The 22,901-nt window shown below is 43.9% G+C and overlaps 1 protein-coding gene across 1 annotated transcript in view; it reads left to right on the forward strand.

The window, feature by feature from the left end:
• LOC308673066 (telomere-associated protein RIF1-like) overlaps positions 1 to 22,901 on the forward strand; it is a gene marked incomplete at both ends in the record, with an annotated part of 63,966 nt that overhangs the window by 20,309 nt on the left and 20,756 nt on the right. The window contains 12 exon segments of the mRNA XM_081336446.1: positions 2,071 to 2,257; positions 6,567 to 6,659; positions 6,735 to 6,873; positions 13,285 to 13,436; positions 13,812 to 13,929; positions 14,518 to 14,691; positions 14,802 to 14,912; positions 15,655 to 15,717; positions 15,986 to 16,086; positions 16,748 to 16,834; positions 18,570 to 18,643; positions 18,920 to 19,100. Coding sequence (XP_081192572.1) covers positions 2,071 to 2,257; positions 6,567 to 6,659; positions 6,735 to 6,873; positions 13,285 to 13,436; positions 13,812 to 13,929; positions 14,518 to 14,691; positions 14,802 to 14,912; positions 15,655 to 15,717; positions 15,986 to 16,086; positions 16,748 to 16,834; positions 18,570 to 18,643; positions 18,920 to 19,100 — 1,480 coding nt within the window.

Below are 22,901 nucleotides of genomic sequence, written 5' to 3' on the forward strand. Positions count from 1 at the left end.
AGAGTTAATTCTACAGGCTTTAATTAATTGCCTACTGATAAGGCCTTGGCAGCAAAATAGGCTCCTTACCTCAAACTTCAGCTGGAATGAGATAACATCCAAGCAAACAGTCCAGTAGCAGATGTACAGAAGCATTGCCAAGAATTCAGACCAGGGTTTCAAACAAGAAGCAGAGTTCCAAAGATGTGACCAGAAGTTGTTTAAAGTATTGTTCATCACAAAGTTCTGAGAGCAGCCATACCCCCTTTTATACCTTATGGGGTGTGTCTCAATGACTCAGCTACTCCCTGGCCCTCCTACCCAACCTATGTTGCTGCAAACGCTTGGCCCTGTGTCTTTTTTTTTTTTTAAATTCCATTTATATCCCGCCCTTCTCCGAAGATTCAGGGCGGCTTACAAGCTTAGCAGTAGCCTTCATTCTATGTATATGCCTGCTTATTAGGGCTTTCATACACCCCACAAGCGGCATTATTACAAAGTCAGCTTAATTGCCCCCAACAATCTGGGTCCTCATTTTACCTACCTCGGAAGGATGGAAGGCTGAGTCAACCTTGAGCCTGGTGGGATGTGAACCTGCACTAATTGCAGGCAGCTGGTGTTACTTAAGGAGGCATTAGCCCACTGCTCCACCAAGGCTCTTTCTTGAGGGTCTAGCCATGAATCATCTTCGCTAGACTGCTGTAGCCAACCTGGCTACTCCCAGGCTGCTCCTCTCGACCTCCAGATGGAGACGGAGGCCTTGCCAGAGAGGAGGGCCCCGGAGAGGGAGGCCTTGCCAGTTCCTCCCCATCATCCTCAGAGTCCTATTCCTCGGTTAGGACAGGCGCGGGGGTCGGGGCCACAACAGCTTCAGTGACTCCATCCAGCCACCTCATTCTGTCATCCCGTTCTTCTATTTCCCTCAATCTTTCCAAGCATTAGGCTCTTCTCCAGTGAGTCCTTCCTCCTTATTAGGTGGCCAAAGTATTTGAGTTTCAACTTCAGGATCTGGCCTTCTAAAGAGCAGTCAGGGTTGATCTCCTCTGGAACTGACCAATTTGATCGCCTTGCAGTCCAAGGGACTTGCAGGAGTCTTCTCCAGCACCAGAGTTCAAAGGCCTCAATTCTTTGGCGCTCAGCCTTTCTTATGGTCCAACTTTCACAGCCATATGTTGCAACTGGAAAGACCATCGCCTTGACTATACACACTTTTGTTGACAGGGTGATGTCTCTGCTTTTTAGTGTGCTGTCTAGATTTGCCATGGCTTTCCTCCCCAGGAACAAGCATCTTTTAATTTCTTGGCTACAGTCCCCATGTGCAGTGATCTTGGAGCCCAGGAAAATAAAATCTGTCACTACCTCCATTTCTTCCTCATCTATTTGCCAGGAATTGAGAGGGCCGGATGCCATGATCTTGGTTTTCTTAATGTTAAGTTTCAACCCAACCTTTGCACAAATATGTTCTACTTTCCATTTAAGCTACTAACTTTATATTAGATCTTTATTGATATTGTATTTCATATTATAATTGGAGCACACCAGTGGCAGCAATGTATCATAAATGGTAGTTCTATAATGTATAATGTAGAGGACAGGAAGGCCTGGAGGAACATTGTCCATAGGGTCGCGATGGGTCGGACACGACTTCGCAACTAACAACAACATAATGTAGTAGATAGGCAATGGCTGCTTGTAAGAGTTAGTTTGGGGAAGGTTTTCCATATTACTTCAACTGTCAACAGTCTATTGAGCAAAGAATTCTGGATCATATTCTAGGATTTACTTAATCTAAAGTGATTTTAGTTTATTTGTGGTCCAAATCAGCTGAAATGGACATATTATTGCACTGACACCAGTTGGATAATTGACAGTGGATTAAGTTATCTTGTCTCTGGTCTGTAGACACCTTCAATTAGCCTTTGAAGCACTGTAATGTTATTCAGAATAGACTGCAAACCAGTGCCATGTGAAAGCAAGAGATTTACACATACCTGCATACCCAGTTCTTTTGACAAACTTGCAAAAACTTTGCAAAACCTATTCATATTTATGTTTGCAAAACTTATTCATATTTGTGTTTCTAAAATCTAGGCTGATAAAACAGGCTCCATCTGACATGGAGCAACAGGCTGTGAAGTGGGCTAAGATAATAATTCCTTTGGTGGTTCACTCAGCTCATAAAGTACAATTAAGAGCTGCTAGTGCTTTGGAAATGGGTCTACCACTTCTTCAGCAGCACCAAGAGGTGATAAGAGTCACTGAACAAATCATGGCCACTGTAAGTCAAATATATCTTAAATGTGTTTGCAGAGCACCATAGAGCCAGACATATTTCTTGCATGACCTTTATTCGGTTCCCATACAGCTATTTTACTTGATTTTCAGTCATGTATATTTTTGGAATAAATTAAAAATCTAGAATAGAAATCATTGAAATCTGTACAAATATTATATAATAAATACCAGAGTCGTACTTTAAATATAGGAAGATAAATACAAATGAAGCCTGAACTGAAATGTATTATTTTGAAAGAGTATTAAAATGATAATTGACTGCTATTTGTAATTTCTAATATAATACCTTAAAATTTATATTTTTCCATATGAAACTGTATGTTCAGGTGTTTTTCACTATAATCCTTTAGATTATTTAGATGTTATTAATACATTTATTCTGAATTGAATAAATGAATGTATGTATACCTTTTGTAGTCTTAAAACATGCAAACTAAAGGACAATTGATATAAAACAATAGATAAAAGATAGCAATAAAATAGTATGTCAATCCAGTGTTTAAAAACCTAAGTCAAATTTCATACGATTGTTAAAGATCAATTCTGTAAGGGTTACAAGAATGCAAATAATCTTTATAGCTGCACAGTAAAATTTTACAATTGTGTATAGTATGTAATTATGGAGTCTCTGTCAGCCAATTGATATTTAATGTAAAATCCATCTGAATACCGTATTTTCCGACGTATAAGACGACTTTTTAACCCATGAAAATCACCTCAAAAGTTGGGGGGTTGTCTTATACGCCCAGTCGCCTTATACGCCGGAAAATCAGTGGGTGGCGTCTGGCGGGAGCCGGCAGGGCAGTCCTGCACACGCGCGCACTCCCCGGCTGCTCCTTAGCAGCTGGGGAGTGCGCGCGTGTGCAGGACTGCCCTGCCGACTCCCGTCCGATGCTCTCCCCTCTTGAGGCAGCTGTTGCCTCAGGAGGGAAGAGCCGGCTCGCTCTTCCCTCTTGAGGCAGCAGCTGCCTCAAGAGGGAAGAGCGTGGAGCCGGCAGGGAAGTCCTGCGTGCGCGTGCATTTGCAGGACTTCCCTGCCAGCTCGCTCTTCCCTCTTGAGGCAGCAGCTGCCTCAAGAGGGAAGAGTGTGGAGCTGGCAGGGAAGTCCTGCGTGTGCGTGCGTTTGCAGGACTTCCCTGCCGGCTCGCTCTTCCCTCTTGAGGCAGCAGCTGCCTCAAGAGGGAAGAGCGTCGGACGGGAGCCGGCAGGGAAGTCCTGCTCCCGTCCGACGCTGCGCTTCCACCGGGCGGTGCTGGCCGAGACGAGCCAGCAGGCAGCCGCCGTGAGCGCGGCGCTGAGGGGCAGCAGCCCCACGCGCAGCAGCAGCCGCCGGCTCAGCAACAGGTCCGAGCGCAGGAGCCGCACCGCCAGGCTGCCCAGGAAAAGCAGCCACACCGAGAGGCTGCACGCCCAGTCCAGCTCCATGAGGGGCAGGGCGGGAAGCCGGCCGGGAAGAGGGACCGGGAGCCCGGGCCGAGCGCACCTCGGCCGACGGTGAGAGGGAAGCAGCACATGAAAAAGAGGCTGCGGGCAGAGCTGCCCCGCCCTGCGCCAAATGGGAGAAGTTCAAGGCCTGGGGGGGGAAAGCAGGAGGGGCACCGGCCGTGGCGGGGTGGCAGCTGCCCTCCGGCGCTGCCTGCCGCCCAGGAAACGCTGCGTTCTCGTGGGCCAGCAGAAGCGCGGGAGCAGTGGGAGGGCCAGCGGGGCCAGTCAGGCCTTCGCCTCCTCTGCGATGGACAGGGAGGGCAGGGCATGTAAGTATTTTCCGGCGTATAAGACAAAAAACCTTGAAAAACTTCTTAAAAGTAGGGGGTCGTCTTATACGCCGGGTCGTCTTATACACCGGAAAATACGGTAACTTGGATTTTTTAAAATAAAGACCATATTAGCATTTTATAAAAGTCTGGATTAATTTCACAATATAAAAGAACACATTCAGTTTTCTCTATCTTACCTCATTCTCATAGGAAAGTCCTTTTGGGACCTGGGATATTACAGCATCTTCAAAAAAAATACTGAGGGTGTGGCATTAAGGCAAGCTCTAAAAAATGTCCATTGATAACATGGAATAAGAGAAAAAACAGGCGTCAGAAGAGGGTCTCTGAGATTTTATGAAAAGTTGATAAAAGTTGAAAATCCTCTTAGATTATTTAGTGGCTCTGTCCCAGATCCACTGTTTTTTTTACATATTTTCATTATTGAGCCTTAAGGATAGTGAATACTAGGGTGACAATCTGTAGGAGGGCAGTTTGTTTGTAACACTCTTCCATCATTTTGATCTATAAACACACAATACTATTAATGTATTGTTTCCCAGACTCATAGTTCTGGGCGACTTCAACCTGCCTTCCCTGGGAGAGTCGTCAGAGTTAGGTCGGCCAAGGACCTGACCCAAGTAATTCAGGGCCTGACTCATGGGGCGGGTGACACTCTCGACCTGATTTTTCTATCTGGGTAATGGTTGGATGATTTGGGAGGGGGCTTGCCAACTATTGTCCCCCTGTCATGGTCTGATCATTATCTCCTGCGGCTGGTCTTCCACTATGTCACCCCCGCCGCCGGGCTGTGGAACCGACCAGGTGGTTCCGTCCCAGGCGTCTAATGGACCCAGAACGGTTCCAGATGGTGCTTGGGTCCTTACCTATCTCCCTCACTCACAGCCCGGTTGATGCCTTGGTGGATGCCTGGGAAAGGGGGGCCACCAAGGCACTCAACCATATTGTACCCTTGTGACCCCAGACCCGGCACAGATCCCATTGGGCCCCATGGTTTTCTGTGGAGCTCTGGGAGATGAAGCGTCGGAGACAGGGTCACCCGGTCTGAATCTGACCAATTGCGACTAAGAGCCTTCACAAGGTCTTACCTTGCTGCGATGAGGACGGCAAAGTCTAATTATTTCGCTGCCCTCATTGCATCCGCAGATAATCGCCCAGCTGCCCTGTTTAGGGTGACTCGCTCTCTCCTTGATCGGGAGACGAGGGAGGAACCCTTACAGGGGCAGGCTGAGGAGTTTAGTCATCATCTGGTGGACAAAATCGCTCAGATCCAAACCAGTTTGGACTCTGACTGGGCAGAGTCTGACATGGAGGAATCAAGCGGTCTTGAGCATGTTATCAGGACTGAGTTTGACCCCGTTTCCCCCAATGACGTGGACAGGATCATGAGGAGACTGAGCTCCACCACTTGTTTACTGGACCCATGCCCCTCCTGGTATGCGGCCCGGGAGGAGACACGAGGCTGGTTCCAGGCCGTAATAACTGCTTCCTTGAAGGAGGGTATCTTTCCCACTGCCTTGAAGGAGGCGGTGGTGAGACCCCTCCTCAAGAAGCCTGCCCTGGACCCGGCTGTTTTAAATAACTACCGCTTCTTGGCGAAGGTTGTTGAGAGTGTGGTGGAGGAAACTGATTATCTGGACCCATACCAATCGGGTTTCAGGCCCTGGTACGGCATTGGTCGCACTGGTGAATGATCTCTGCTGGGCTCGGGACAGGGGATGTTCCTCTGTCCTAGTCCTTTTAGACCTCTCAGCGGCTTTCGATACCATCGACTACTGCGGTGTCTCAGGGGGTTGGGAGTGGGAGGCACTGTTTTACGGTGGTTCTCCTCCTACCTCCTGGGCCGATCTTCGCTCATTTCGCCGGGACTTGAAAACCTGGTTTTTCAAGTTGTTTGGCCCAGACTGAGGGGTTTTAATTTAATTTAATTTAATTGGGTTTTAGTTAACTTCAGGGACTGTAATTTAATTAATAGTTTTAATTGATTTTAATTTTGTATGCTATGTATTTTAATTTTCCCTGTAAACCGCCCTGAGTCCTACGGAAATAGGGCGGTATATAAATTTAAATAATAAATAAATAAATAAATAAATAAATAAATAAATAAATAAATAAATAAATAAATAATGGTAGCCTTGTTGCTCGAGTCAATTTAAACCTATTCAAAACACATTAATTTTTATTCTTAGCAACCCAGTTTCTAATCTCAGAGAATAAATTGCTGAATACTGCTTCGTGTGGTAATTATGCAGTGGATTTGCCAGAAGCAATTTAATCATTCCTTCTTGCATCCCATGGAATTTTAAAATTGCTTTGGCATTTTTCGGAGTGGGGCATAACTGCAGATTCCTTCTAGATATTTGACAAACTATTCCTATTCATTTAAAATAATTCAGAAGGCTGTTCAATGACCTTAGCTGGCCATCTCTGAACAAACCCCCAAAAATCTCATTAATGTGCATTTTTATCTACCTTAATACAACATTTTAATAAGTGTTCTCTATTATAATCCTACAGAAAGTAATTCCAGAACTCCAAAAGCTGTTTTTTTTTAAACGTGGAGCATATATTCTGAAACTGTGGCCCCTCTTTGTAAAGCTGCTTGGAAAAGTAAGTTGGAGAAAAATTCTTTTTAACCTATGATACTGGAAGTACATTACAGTGATGCTGCATTTTTCCCTTTAGACACTGCACCATAGTGGAAGCTTTATCAATTCCTTGCTCCATTTAGAAGAACTTGGATTTCGTAGTGGCTCCCTGGTGGTGAACAAAATAGCTTTCATTGCGTGGAAAAGTCTGATTGACAACTTTGCTTTAAATCCAGGTACACTAACAGTAATGTATCAGCAATGAATATACTCTTGTTTCTCACATGCACATGCAGAGGGAAAATCAGTTATAAAACTGACACACAAAACATAGGAAGTTATTAGTGATGTTGATAGTTTAAATTAAATTAGTTGCCATCTTGTCACATACTGACTATAGTTAATATAAGATTTACATAGTTGTTACCAGATGCCAGATATCTCTTATGAGAATGTGCTGTTCATCCACTATAAAGCATTTACTCAAATTTAAATTCTACCTGATTCCCAGCAACTCTGGGCAATTTTCAGATTGTTAAAAATATTTAAAAACAAAGAACACAAATCAAAAAGAACAAAGGTGTCAAGAGATAAGAAACCTGGATAGGAAGTGTTGTATAGGTAGATTAGCAGGGGAGTGGTTTCCCACTGGCGGGAAATCCACGAGCCTGGGTTGGGTGTTGTTTCTTTGGCGGGAGATTCCCGGCTGGGGATCCCCAGTTGGCTCCACATGTACTAATAAACATCACTGTTACAAATACCTCGCTGTACGCGTCGTCGATCCAGACATAACAAGTGGCGACGAAGGTGGGATCGTACGGCGGAACAGCGGAAGAGGCAGAAGCAAGCAACACGCGAAGTGGGAATTTCAAATCGCCGTCAACCGAGAGCAACCGATCGCCGCGAACTAAACAGTGAGCATGGCACAAGTAGGATCCCTGAAGGAATTCGACCCAAACTTCCCTGAAGACTGGGAGGAGTACGTCGGCCAGGTTGAAGGGTTTATGCTCGTGAATGGCATAACGGACGACTGGAAAAAGGCGGCAGCACTTCTCACCATCAGCGGCACACCGGTTTACCGGGTCACCGTGGGACTGTGTCAACCGTTGCCGGTGGCCAGCGTATCGTACGCCGATCTACTGGCTAAGCTGAAAGTTCACTTCACCCCCAAACGATCGGAACTGTACTGGAGATGGATATTCGAAAAAAGGAACCAGAAGCCGGGCAAATCAATTACCCAATTCGTGGCCGCCGTGAGAGAAGCTGCCCTGCGCTGCAAGTATGATAATCTAGAGATCCGAATCTGCGATAGGGTGGTCTTGGGGCTGCGAGACGAACAGCTACAAAATAGAATAATTGCAAAGCCCACAGGAAACTTGCAGGAGGTTCTAGATGAGCTTCTCACGTATGAAAATACAGGGAGACGCGACCCCCCCACAACAGCAATGGCGCCGCCGCAGAGATCAATCAGGAGTGCCATGTGGACGGTGGGGAGGAGGACTACACGTGGAAAGCCGACATTGATGAGATCACCCGGAGGGTCGGAAGAATGCCTGCAAGGACCAACCGCCCAGAGGGCACAGACCGATTCAGAAGGCAACAACCACCGCCGCAACAAAGACCTCAGAGGGAGAACTCAACCCGACCGAGAGACCCCGACGCTAGATGCGGCAGCTGCAGAGGCGGCCACCCCCGAACAACCTGCAGGTTCCGGAACGCTAAATGTAGGAACTGCGGAAAAACGGGTCATATTCAATCAATCTGCCGCAGCAGACCCCGCGACAGCCAACTGCACAATATCGACGTGTGGGCCCCAGGTAAGGTAACCCCCCGACATAGTGGCAGAGAGACCCCCAGGCCAAAGGCACAACCCTCCAACCGCGGGAAGGGGGTGGGGGTCAACCACCTACTGAGCCCTAAATTAAATATTGAAGTCCGGTTGCAGGGTATCCCCTGCAAGATGGAAGTGGACTCGGGGGCATCGGTATCAATTATTTCAGACAACACCTTGGCAGACATCGAAGCTAGGAGCGGGCAGAAAATTCCTCTTAAACAAACACAAATCCACTTAGCCGACTTCCAAAGATCGCCCATAAACATCAGAGGGAAAGTCACCGTCCCCGTCAGTTATAAGAGTTTTAAGGGCCACTTAGACCTACTGGTCACCAAGGGCCAGAGAACCAGCCTAGTAGGCCTCAATTGGTTCAAGGCCCTCGGCATTTGGGTGGGGGGAATTAACACTGTACACCACCGAACCCTCAAATCCGTCTGTGATAATTTCGCAGACGTATTTGAGGGCTCATTAGGGAAATATAATGGCCCTCCCATTAACTTTAATTTGGATCCTGAGGTTAAACCCATCAGGCTTAAGGCCCGGTGGGTACCCTTCGCACTGAAACAAAAAATCAAGGCCGAGCTAGAAAAGTTAGTAGGCCAGGGGGTGCTAGAACCTGTAGAAGGGGGCCCCTGGGAGACACCAATCGTCACTCCCCTTAAACCGAACGGGGATGTGAGGATTTGTGCCGATTATAAGGCTACTCTAAACTTAGCAATGAAAAAACATGCTTACCCGGTCCCAACAGTGAAGCAGGTCCTGTCAGTATTGTAAAGTCAGTATTGTAAAGCCATCTTTGCCAAGCTCGACTTGGCGCAGGCGTATTTGCAACTCACTGTTTCTAAGGAAGCCGCCGAGGCTCAAACGATAGTTACCCACAAGGGGGCGTTTCGAGTCCACAGACTGCAATTTGGAATTGCTGCAGCTCCAGGCATCTTCCAAGAAGTGATGGAGAGGACATTAAAGGGCATACCTGGAGTATGCCCTTACTTTGACGATGTCCTGATTGCTGGAAAAACTAAAGAAATCCTTGCTGACAGGCTGGAAAAGGTACTGGGGAAATTTAGAGAGGCAGGACTTAAGTTAAAAAGGGAAAAGTGTTTCATTGGAGTAAAATCCACTGAATTTTTAGGATACGGGATAGATGCCCAGGGCATACATCCTACTGAGGGAAAAATAAAAGCAATTAAATTAGCACCAGAACCTAAATACAAGGCAAGAACTCCAAGCATTCTTAGGTCTCATAAATTTCTACCACTCATTCTTGCAGCTTTAGCTGAACCCCTACACAGGCTTTTGGATAAAAAGACCCCGTGGCAGTGGCAGGAAAAACACAAACAGAGTTTCCAAATGCTGAAGGACATATTGTCCAGCAGATCCACAGTCACACATTTCATCGAGGGCAAACCAATTTACCTTGCATGTGATGCATCACCTTACGGGGTGGGAGCAGTGATAAGCCACATGGATGACCAGGGGGTGCAGAGGCCAATCGCATATTATTCCAGAACCCTAACCAAAGCAGAGAGGAATTATGCGCAAATCGACCAGGAAGCACTAGCCATAGTGGCTGGTGTAAAAAAGTTCCACGACTATCTCTATGGCAGGAACTTTACAATACTGACAGACCATAAACCCCTTTTAGGCCTGTTCACTACAGACAGACAGACACCCCAAATCATGTCGCCAAGGATGCTCAGATGGTCCATCTTTTTAGCAGCTTACACTTTCACCATTAAGCACAGACCAGGGAAAGAGATGGGTCACACGGATGCTCTTAGTAGACTGCCCCTATTAGATACAGGGCCAGACCCAGCGCCAGCGGGGCAAATCCTATCACTGCAAGAACTGCCAGAATGCCCACTGACAGCTCGGGACATTGTCAAAGCCACTAGCAAGGACCATATACTCAGCAGGATAGCAACTTGGGTCCAAGGGGGGTGGCCTAATGAGAACCCAGACCCCAAATTCACACCATACTACAGAAGGAAGGATGAAATGTCGTCACATCACGGGTGCCTACTGTGGGGAAACAGGGTAGTTATACCAGAGGAACAAAGGAACACAGTCATCATGAGGGGCACCCAGGGATTGTGCGCATGAAAGCCCTAGCCAGAAGTCATTTATAGTGGCCGGGGCTGGACAAGGCAATTGAGGACAGAGTAGCTGGGTGTTACCAGTGCCAGAAGTCTAGGCCAGAACAGGCACACAATCCAGTACACAAGTGGGAGGTGGCTCGCAACCCTTGGTCCCGCATACACATAGATTTTGCGGGGCCATTCCAAGACCAGATCTTCTTGGTTGTGGTAGACAGTTACTCCCGGTGGTTGGAGGTAGTGCCTGTAAAGACCATGACATCCGCCAAGACAATACAGGTCTTGCGGGGACTCTTTGCCACCCACGGGTTACCTGACGTACTGGTCTCTGACAATGGCCCGCAATTCACATCTAATAAATTTCAGGATTTCCTCAAGGCCAACTGGATTAGGCACGCGACGTCGGCCCCCTTCCACCCCTCCTCCAACGGATTGGCCGAGAGGAACGTCAGGACAACAAGGAGGCGTTAAAAAGAATCATCCAGGGTGATTGGCACCAGAGGCTGGCCCAGTTCTTGTTGGCTCAACACACAACACCATGCACTGCAACGGGGAAAAGTCCAGCTGAAATGAAGTGGGGCAGAAGATTGACAACTAAATTAGACAGACTCCACCCTGACCGACTGCCCGCGGAAGCAGAACAGGACAGTGCAACCAGGTCTTTGAACATTGGGGATTTAGTGTGGGCCAGGAACTATGGACTGGGGGAAAAGTGGACACAAGGGATAGTCATTGACAAAGCGGGGCCACTGTCCTACATCATAGAGGGGGAAGGGGAACGGCAGATCAGGAGGCACATTGATCAGTTGAGGAAAAGGTCGACCGGCGGGGACTCCCTAACACAAGACAATAACAATAGACTTGACTGGCGGGTCATCACACCATCTGGCGGGGGACCAGAAACACAACCAAGGGGGTCGGGACCATCACCTCAGGGGAACTCGCCTCCGCAGTCAACGGCCATCATCGTAACGCAACAGCCCATAGGACCTCCACCAGCAGCGACACCCCAACAGACAGCAAGGCCTAACGGGGATCTCAACCACAGAGCAGACAGTCCAACGGGGAGATACCCTGCCAGGGTTCATAAGCCACCTAATTACTTAAAAGATTATGTTAGATAATAACTCTTATCTGGGGGGGAAGGGGTGTTGTATAGGTAGATTAGCAGGGGAGTGGTTTCCCACCGGCGGGAAATCCACGAGCCTGGGTTGGGTGTTGTTTCTTTGGCGGGAGATTCCCGGCTGGGGGTTGGCCAGCGTCCAGCGGCTGCTGGACTTATATTGAGCCACCCGGACGGGGATCCCCAGTTGGCTCCACATGTACTAATAAACATCACTGTTACAAATACCTCGCTGTACGCGTCGTCGATCCGGACATAACAGGAAGCCCCAAAGATGCTTTTTGAAAGGCAATTGGACTTTCTTGGGGTTTTTTTTCTTTGAATTTTTTTAATTTCTTATCCAAAAAGCTTTTTCAGTTCTGAGAACAGGTCCAGAACTGAAGAAGCTTCTTGGATGAGAAGTGAAATGTTTTCAATGAAAAGAAACAAGAATGTCCAGTTGCCTTTTGAAAAGCACCTTTGGGACAACCCTGACCTGAATGGTTGAAAATCCCCACAGACACCTGGATGGGAAGGAAGAAAAAGAGGAAAATGGTCCTCAATCATGCTTGCCAAAGGCCCATCAAAATACCTGTAGCGTGAAGGTCATTTGACTCTCAGGAAGACCCTTATTCCAGGAGGCAAGAGCTGCCCTGTGGCATGCATCCTGGATCACAATAGATGGCATTGTTTAATTAAAACAACCAACCAGCCCTGATCAGCTGGGCAAATACTATGGGAGACAATCAGTTCCTTAGGTAACCAGGCCCTATGCCATGTTGGGGTTTATTATAGTAATCAGCACCCTGAATTGCACCTGGAGGCAAGCTGGCAAACAGTACAGTTCACAAAGCAGAGATATTAAATGGGCATATTGAACTGTGCCCATCATTGCCAGCACTGTTGCATCTTGGGCCAGCTTCAACTTCCAGGTGGTCTTCAGAGGCATCCCCTATAGACTATAGTGTTGCAGTAGTCAAGCATTGAGAGGACTAGGCCATGAGAGACTGAAAGACATTCCTCAACCCAGTCTAGGAAGTCCTCAAGTTAAAACTAATTAGCCTGGAATTATGATTGTAAGTTGTGCTGATCATTAAGCAAATCACTATGTGACTTTTTGCAGCTGTTGTTAAGCAAGTCCCTTTTCTGCAGTGGCTTTTTTTTGGTGAGAAATCAGAGGTAATCTTTCTTTTCTCTGTTCCTCAGAGACAGGTGTCTACAATACTTCTTTGGCTTTAAGGAGATGGGTAGGGAGCATAGAATTCAAATACATAATCATTACCCAAGCGTAAGAGAATTATTATATTTCTGAGACATTCATATGAAAGGAGTGGCTTATTTGTACTTCTTGTTTTTCTGTTGGTTTTCTGTTTTCTTTGTTTTTCTTGCATTTTGTATTTATATTTATATTTTATATTTTCTTTCTGATATCAGTTTGGGTTACCTTTTAGAATTGTTGAAATCTTCAATAAAAATATTTTTTAAAAGGGGATGATGCTATATTTTTTAGACAAATCCATTTTCAATTAATGGCAACCCAGTGAAGCAAAAAGAATTTAAACTCTGCTTCTCATTCTATTGGATATAATAATAATTTTTATTTCTATTTTTCAAGATATATTATGCAGTGCAAAAAGGCTGAGATTGTTAATGCAACCACTGACATCTATTCATGTAAGAACTGAAACTCTGGCACTGACCAAGTTTGAAGTTTGGTGGTATTTATTAATTAGGCTTGGATCTCAGCTTCCAGTCCACTTTGAACAGGTAACTTAATATTTGTTGTTGAACTAATATTGAGCATTAGTTAAAATAAGGTTCGGAAAGGCTCTTTGACCTAGATTTCTATTTGATTTCTATTTTCTCACAAAAGATTTAACAGTTTTAAAGTTTTTACATATCCTAATATTTCATGATCATCTTTGTAGTCAGTGAACTTTGTTCAGGTTAGAATATTTGAATGTATAATTTATTGATTTATATTACTTATTGATTTATTATAATGAAATGAATTAAATTAGTAATTACTAAGTAATAACGAAGTATTAAAAGCTCTAGGGAATTTTGCTCTGTTGAATTAAATAGAACTGATCTGCCCATTTATTTTATTTTTGGGCTTATGCTTCAGTATTTCTTTTTTAGGTTGGCGTACCATTAATTCAGAACACTTTATGCCTGGATGCCTCTCAGCTACAAGGAAATTCATCACGGTTCATTTCTAATCAGAGTTTAGCTATACCAAGTTGTTCACAAAAATCAGGTATGAAGCAAGCAGTACAAGCGCATTGGTGGCTGAGGGGAGGGAGGGTGGGGAAGCACTGGGAAGGTTGGGAGGTGATGATTACACTGGTGGGATATGCCATTGTGGGGGAGGAGGAGGAAGAGGACAATCTCAATTCTACCACTGACCTGAAATAGTTCAGCACAACCCACAAAATGTGTTGGTTTGTTCTGGGTTTTAAAAAAATATATATTTCTCCATTTGTTCCACCCTCCTAATCTGTCCTAAGGCATTTGCCTTGCAAAGTAGGGTATTTTGAAAGTTTGGTGTTTGTTATGATAATAACAAGCACTGCACTTTAAAATTGTGTAGCTATAGTTTAAGCACACCGTAGGTCCATAATGGAAGATGCTGTCATACACATTTGGGGAAACTTTCTAAATAAAATACACTGGCTAGTACAATCCTATTGTTAGAAGCATGAGACATAATCAGATCTTCAACCTCATTGCCATCAACCATCTTTTCAAGCTACTCCTACTGGGGTGGGGTGTCTTCCCCCCCCCCCCGTATGAATAATTTTCTCTGCTAGAAGTGAGAGACGAAAAATGCAACTTTTTATTTCAGGAGTTTTCCCTTTTGAAACTCTTGCCAATCCATGGATGACTCAGAATACTAGCATTGAAGGAGCTGCTGTCATTTCATCTATTCAGATTCTCGGAATTGAAATGCTACTTCACTTCTTTAAGGGACAGGAAGTATTGACTTTTGCCAAGGAAAATAATATTGTACTTAGTTTAGGTAACTGTTTGGTAAAATATTTTTTTAACAAGGTAAAATACTGCAACCTTAGTTTTAATTTTAAAAACCTTTTGTTCGTGATAATAGTTCTTTACTGCCTTCTTATATAGAACCTCTTCAGTACCCAGTAATTACCAGTCTTTCCTTCTTCTGCAAACATGCCAGTGTTTTCATGAATGCAGCTCAGGATGGCTTCATTAATAGTTGGAAGCAGATTTCTGGTAAGTTTTTTTGGGGGGTTGGGGTTTTTCTCTGCAAGTTAGGTATTTATTGAAAGCAGGTATCTACAACTCTAAAGACAAAAGCCATTAATTATAGGAATGCTATACAAATATAACTAAATGAATCAAAAATAAATCAGCTCTCGCCATCAGGCTTAAAGTGGAAAAGAGGCAAGTCATAAGAAAAAAAGATGAGGAAAAAATTGATAATCACAGTCCGTTTTAATTGCTCAGATAGATGGAGCTGAGCATTTTACTGACTGTACTCTGTTGGGACTGTATTTTGAGTCTTTGGTTGGACTGTTCCTTGCAGACTCATTCCATTTTTTCTCCTTTGCCCCTTACCATTCCTGAAAAGTAAACTGAATTAGTTCCTTGTCTCCCTCCAGACAAGATAAGCCCCAGAAACCCTTTTGCTGACTTTTAAAAGGGAGGAAATGGCTGCCATGGTGATTTGGATGTTAACAGCTTACGAAGCTTTGTGTAGCTTTTTTCTTCTACTCACAGTGGGCATTTTTTGTTCTAAAACAAAAGGGCGGTATATAAATCTAAATAAAATAAATAAATAAATAAATAAATAAATAAATAAATAAATAAATAAATAAATAAATAAATAAATAAATAAAAAGCTTATAGTGCAGTAGTCAGCATCTTTCAGGTACCTGTTCCAGTGTTTATTAATATAAATCTACTTACTGATTTTCCACTTGATTTTCCTTTTGTTAAACATCATGCCTTGCAGATTGTATGCTCACTGCTATATGGAAAGAATTAGTTGGTTTTGTGAAAGCTGCAATTGAACCAGGTAATAATTGTTTATATGATTCAACTGTACAGAGACGTATGAAAGTGAGAAGATACTGAATTTATTCATTTACACTTATGGCTATCTAAATAAATTGGTGTACCATATACATACCATGTTTGAACACAGTTTGCAGTTAAATTTTAATATTTAGAAGTGATTTGCCCAAAATGGGATCTGGGTAAAAATGCAATTAATCTATGAAGCTGGTTACTGGGTCTAGTTTTATAAGATCTTATTGACCACTGCATGCATAACTTATTCCTAGGCAACGAAAAAGAGCAGCCAAATTCAGAAGTTTTAACTATGTTGCTGCAGACTTTAAAAAACATTATTATGTCAAAAGAATTGCCAGTATTAAACTCATTGGTAAGTATTGATAGAGTTTTTACATGTGTGAATTTTAAATTGATAATATTCAACATTCTTATATAAAATGAACCCTAAATTAGATACCCTTTTTAGGGGTTTATATATTTATAAGAGTGGTTCTGGTATTTATGTATTAGAGCTCAAGGCAATATTTTGCTATTTAGAAGTTTATATACTTGAGGGGTCCTTGATGCTGTGACTTTGGTTGTTTTCTTCAAGATGTTCCATTAGCCAAACTAGGTAAAATCATTAATGCTTATGAGAACACCAAGGACCCTCCCCCCTCATTTCAACCCTGAGCTATAAATATTCTCCTTTATTGGTTTATATACTTACAAGAGTGATTCCAGTATTTTATTTATTTATTAAAGCTCAAGGGCAAATTTTGCTATTATATGTACACATATACAACAGAATACTTTGGATGTCATATTTATATGATAAGATATAAGCTATAAATAATGTTTATTCCCTGTGCAGCAGAATGCTGCTTTGGGTAATCTTGACTTTTTTCATTATAATATAGTTTTCAAATAAACATTAATGTATTATCAAAGGAGAATAGTATTTTCTAATTTTAGTGTTGATTTGATATAAAGACCAATTAATTGTTTTACCTTGTTACTTGTTAAATAAAATACTTTGCTTTCTGTTTTAGTCTTTGTTAGAAGTGGCTATTAAAGAACTGCCTCCAAACGTATTGGGATCACCAGCCTATCTGATTGCTGACAAGGATCTTATGAATGTAAGCATAATGCATATGATGTGTGATACGGCTCAGATTAGTTACACAAAGCATGGTATGCCACATGAGCCTTATTTCCTAAAAGAGATATAACTGGTAAGGTTTCAGTCATAGATATTTATAAATGGTTCTCTTAATCCTACTAGATCCTAAATTCCTAAACTATTACAAGAATGGATATGGAATTTCTACACATTGGAGGTGACCCTCTCCTAAAGCAGAAATCAAAAGCTGATGAGTCAGAATGTCACATCCATCTGCTTAAGTCTAAAACATTGAGTGGAAATTTAGATATTCCCTGATAAAGATTATCATGTCAGTCAGATAAAGATTAACACGTTGGTTGAGCTTTCGTACTGTTCAAAAACCAGGAACTGTTTTTAATTGTTTTTTTTCCCTTTATAGAAATGCACTCATAATTTAGATTCAACAAATAATCACTGTAAACAAAAATGTCTTCAATTTTTTTTTATTACATTTATATCCCGCCCTTCTCCGAAGACTCAGGGCGGCTTATATATATATATATATAATGGATATATATGTATATCCATTAGGAAAGGAGTATCTAATCCCAACAGTTGACCCCATCCTTCTGTATATTATAACTTTATTCCACCAGAGCAGCAGCATATCAAATATACTATGTACTAATTCTCAGTTAAAAATCTGAAGCTGCACAAATGAGAAACATACTCCGGTGCCACAAAAATGGTATTCTTTCCCATAGGGTCAGGAAGGTGAAATACGTTGCACATTGCTTGGAATTCATTTTTTGCATAGAGAAAGAAAGAACTAACTAGGTTAGGAATGGACATAAAGGTTCCTACTGCTCCCTAAGTTGCATTGCCGTGATTGAGTATTTTTCTTTTTGAAGGAAAAGAATTCCGGTAATTTGATCCAAATATTTGTGTATTAATTGCAACATTCACACAGGAGATTCTCTCTTCTATATTAATTATCCAAACATACTTATTTTTAAGAATAGTTTGCTTGCTATTAAATGCAGAAAAAGTCCTACCCAAACCCTATCATAATAGTAGGGCAAGCCCTGGAAAGAGCAATTCATGTTAGGGAATTTTCAGATGTTACTGAGTTAAAGGAATCTACCATGGAAAAGTGGATTAAACTTCCTGCAGAGTAACATGAGAGACTGATCTTTGATTACAGGATAAACGTAGGTGCAGTTATCGTAACTAAAATTAATTCAAACCGTTCATGATTCAAAGGAAGTAATTATATTCTCATACTGACATATTTCCCATTGGATTACTTGCAAAACAGGCACCAGGCTTCTGTGTTATTTTGTCACCTAGATTCCCTTTAAATATTAGTAGGATCCACATGAAGCTCAAATAAAGTTCAGTGGAGAGTATGTGCAAACTTTCATAAATCCTGAAAGAAGGTGAATATTATTTTAAAGGCAGTATGAATTTAGACACAATTCACATATTAGTTAAAAGCAGGAAGCTCTAAAGATTGGGCAGTTGAATTTACATAATTTTGCCAGCCAATTTGCTAGGAAGAATGCCTGGGCACATAGTAAATCTTTATAATGTCACGGTAATATCTAGGAATTGAATAAAATTGAATAAAAGTATGTTGATTGACATTTGTAAAACAGAAATTGAGTCTTGAAACTGATGACGATGGATAGGGTTGGTAAGGCAGAATAGACTTTACATTTCTGAAATACACCAGTGAATAGTAGACTTAGGTTTTCTTTTCTTGATAGGGAACACCAGGACTATTCCTGCTTCAACTGCTATTCTTCGAAGAACTTCTGGAATATGGAGTTCAGAGTGAAATGTAGGTACTCCAGAACAGGTTTTTTTTAATTCTATATGATAATAAAGAATAGTTTTTAAAATTCTGTATCCTAGTACCAGAATTTATTTGAAAATGCTACTTTATTTAAAATTACCCTTGTGAAGTACAATAATACATTAACAAATGGTATAACTTCACTACTCTTCCCGTTTCTAAAAGTTAAAACTACCACAATTAATTTGACTGTCCAACTGGATATTTAGTTGCTAAAATACATCTCTTTAATTTTGATTCTCATTGCTTTTTCTTAACTAGATTCTTTTTGAACTACGAATCTCTTGTGGAAATTGGCTTATCGGGTTCCATGTCTCCTCTGTCTTTTACCGAGTCTGTACTCACAATTATGAGTCAGAGTGCCATGTACTTGGAAAATAAGAATTATCTGTGGCGAATGTGGAGTATTATAGTTAACCCATTAACTGAATGGATTAAAAAGGTATAGTGAACCAGTTTATCTAGTTAAGTATCAATTAGAGATACCAAAATGTTACTACAGAAATAAAAATAATTTTCAGAACTGGATTTAAAAAATAAACAAGAATATTAAGGTTTCAGTGTGTCTTAAATATATAAAGTTCAGATTTTGTCAGCAATAATAATAATAATAATAATAATAATAATAATAATAATAATAATAATAATAATAATAATAATAATAATAATAATAATAAGTTGGAAGGGACCTTGGAGGTCATCTAGTCCAACCCCCTGCTCAGGCAGGAAACCCTATACCATGTCAGGCAAATGGCTCTCCAGTCTCTTCTTAAAAACTTCCAGTGTTGGAGCATTCACCACTTCTGGAGGCATGTTGTTCCACTGGTTAATTGTTCTAACTGTCAGGAAGTTTCTCCTTAGTTCTAGGTTGCTTCTCTCCTTGACTAGTTTCCATCCATTGCTTCTTGTCCTGCTTTCAGGTGCTTTGGAGAATAGCTTGACTCCCTCTTCTCTGTGGCGGCCCCTGAGATATTGGAACACTGCTATCATGTCACCCCTCACTCTTCTCTTCGTTAAACTACACATACCCAATTCCAGCAACCGTTCCCTATATGTTTTAGCCTCCAGTCCCCCAAACATCTTTGTTGCTCTTCTCTGTACCCTTTCTAGAGTCTCGACATCTTTTTTACATTGTGGTGACCAAAACTGGATGCAGTATTCCAGGTGTGGCCTTACCAAAGCATTGTAAAGTGGTATTAGTACTTCACTTCATCTTGATTCTATCCCTCTGTTCATGCAGCCTAGCACTGTGTTATATATGTAAACAATCCCTTGATATGATGTATATATGTTAACTGTTCAATCAAAGCGGCAGCAGCAAGCGTATAGACTAAACGCAGCCTGACAGGAAAACACGCGGGAACTTTGACAGCTGTCAAAGTTCCCCGCACCGCGCAGGCGCCACCACTGACAGCTCGCGGCTGTCAAACGCCGGACTACGAAGAAGCCTGAGCTGTCAAAGCGTCCACCGTACAGCGCAGGCGCAACCACTGACAGCTCGCGGCTGTCAAAACACTAAGACACGCGGAAGCCGGAGCTGTCAACAAAAGACGACGCGGATTGGTCCCTGCCTGACAGGGCGCCAAAATGGACACCGCTGATTGGTCCTCGCTACCAGCTGCCGGCTATAAAAGCCGGACAAGTTATTCTTTGTTTGCCTTGCTCTTAAATAAATCTGTTGTTATTAGCCTGTCGTCCCGAGTGGTCCTTCGGCTACTTCACTGGCGACGAAGGTGGGATCGCTCCGGAGCTGAAGTCACGGCCGAGGAAGGGAGTTCCCGGCAAGAGCTGTCACGGGAGTTTTAACTTCCATCGGAGCAACCCAGGACCGGACGACATGGCAAACTTCGGCCGTGTGAGGGAGTTTGATACACGCCATCCCGAGAGATGGCAATCACACCTCGGCCAAGTCGAGGGATTCCTCCTCGTCAGTAAGATCACTGACGACCGAGCAAAGGCCGCCGCTCTGCTGTACATCAGCGGGCCCCCGGTGTACGATGCAGCCGTCGGGTTGTTCAGCCCAGTGCCCATCACTGAAGTCTCATACGCGGACTTGGTGGACCAGCTGAGCAAATACTACATGCCGGCTCGATCAGAACTATACTGGCGGGTGCAATTCGCGCAAAAGAAACAACGGCAGGACGAGCCCGCCAACGAATTCATCGCCGGGGTCAGACATGCCGCAAGGAACTGCTGCTTCCCCGACCTGGAAGATCGCATCAGAGACCAGGTGGTGATCGGTCTGAGGGACGAGAAGCTACAAAAAAAACTGACGTCCAAACCCGACATGAACCTGGCCGAGCTGACCAGGGAGATCATGGCATACGAACACAGCCACAAGAAGAAGCCGACCAACACGACCCCAGAGACCCCCGCGACAGTCTACCAGGAAAGCGCAGCCTTCAGCGACAGCGGAGAGTCGGTAGATTTCACCGACGGAGAAGCCCTACAACGCCGAATGGAGCACAGACAGCCAAAAAGGGGAAAGACGTCGGACCGCCGGGGGTCCAGGAACCCTCCACCGCCACCACCGCGTTACGAGCAACGAGCCGCCTGTGCCAGCTGCGGAGGCAATCATGCCCGAGGAAGTTGCCGTTTTAGGAACGCGAAATGCCACAATTGCGGGAAGACTGGCCACATCAAGCCGGTGTGCCGCAGCAAAGGCCGGGACAACATCAATGAGGTGGAGGCAAAACCCCCAGGTAGGCCAGCCGCCCAGGCCAGCAGAGAACCCCACCCAGGGCCCCTGGTAGAGACTGTGGACAGGGTAAACAGCATAAGCTCCAAGGTTAAGATCTGGGTCAGAATTCAGGGGGTGCCCTGCCACATGGAAGTAGATTCCGGGTCGGCAGTTTCCTTAATTTCTCTAACAACCTATCAGGAGATCTGTCAGAAGGGCCGAGGACAAATTTCCCTGAAACGAACTCAGGTACACCTAGCGGACTTCCAGAAAACCCCCATTCCGGTGGAAGGAAAAGCCAAGGTCGTAGTGCAGTACAAGGGGTTCAAGGGTCCCCTGGAGGTTTTAGTTACGCCAGGGAACCGCACCAATTTGATAGGACTAAACTGGTTCAGTCCACTAGGTATCGCTTTAACAGGGGTTAACACCATCCTAACACCCAGCCTAGAAGCCGTTTGCGATAAGTTCGCCGACGTTTTCGATGGCACTTTAGGGAAATACACGGGTCCCCCCATCTCCTTACAGTTAAACCCTGCAATCCAACCAGTTAAGATAAGAGCCAGGAGGGTACCTTTTGCCCTTAAAGAAAAAATCGAAAACGAACTTGATCGCCTCGTAGGACTAGGGGTGCTTGAGCCAACAGAAGGGGGAACCTGGGAGACCCCAATCGTCACCCCAATCAAACCTAATGGGGAGGTGAGACTGTGCGCTGATTATAAGGCGACAGTCAACTTAGCCCTCAGCCCCCATGCCTACCCAGTGCCAGCGGTAAGGGACGTATTTGCTTCCATCCGCTCTGGCACCCTTTTCGCCAAGCTCGATCTCTCACAGGCGTACTTACAGCTACCTGTCACTGAGGACACTGCGGAGGCCCAGACAATTGTTACCCACCGCGGCGCCTTTAAGGTAAAGAGGCTCCAATTTGGCATATCGGCGGCCCCGGGTATATTTCAGGGTATCATGGAGAAGACCCTGAAAGGAATACCCGGGGTCTGCCCCTACTTTGACGATGTTCTCATCGCCGGAGAAAACGAAGCGAACTTAGCTGACAGGCTGTCAGCTGTGCTAAGCCGGCTCAGAGAAGCCGGCCTCAAACTTAAGCGGGAAAAGTGCTCTATTGGAGTCACCTCCACTGAATTCCTAGGGTACAAAATAGATAGCCAGGGCATTCACCCCACCTCAGAAAAACTACAGGCTATTCAAACCGCACCCAGTCCTAGGAATAAGCAAGAGCTGCAATCCTTTTTAGGATTGTTAAATTTTTACCATGCCTTCATCCCCCATAAGGCCACTATTGCGGAGCCTCTGCATAGACTCCTAGACAAGGGTACAACTTGGTCCTGGACCAAAGAACATGAGAATAGCTTCCATTCATTAAAAAAGATTATCTGTCACAGTTCAACTATCACCCTTTTCAGGGAGGACACCCCAATATGCATCGCTTGCGATGCCTCTCCCTATGGAATCGGGGCTGTTTTAAGTCACATATTCAAGGACGGCACACAAAGACCCATAGCCTTCTATTCATGCACTCTAACCAAAGCTGAAAGAAACTACGCCCAA

This window comes from Vipera berus (assembly GCF_964194415.1).
Source record: "Vipera berus genome assembly, chromosome: 11".
NCBI classification, from domain to species: domain Eukaryota; kingdom Metazoa; phylum Chordata; class Lepidosauria; order Squamata; family Viperidae; genus Vipera; species Vipera berus.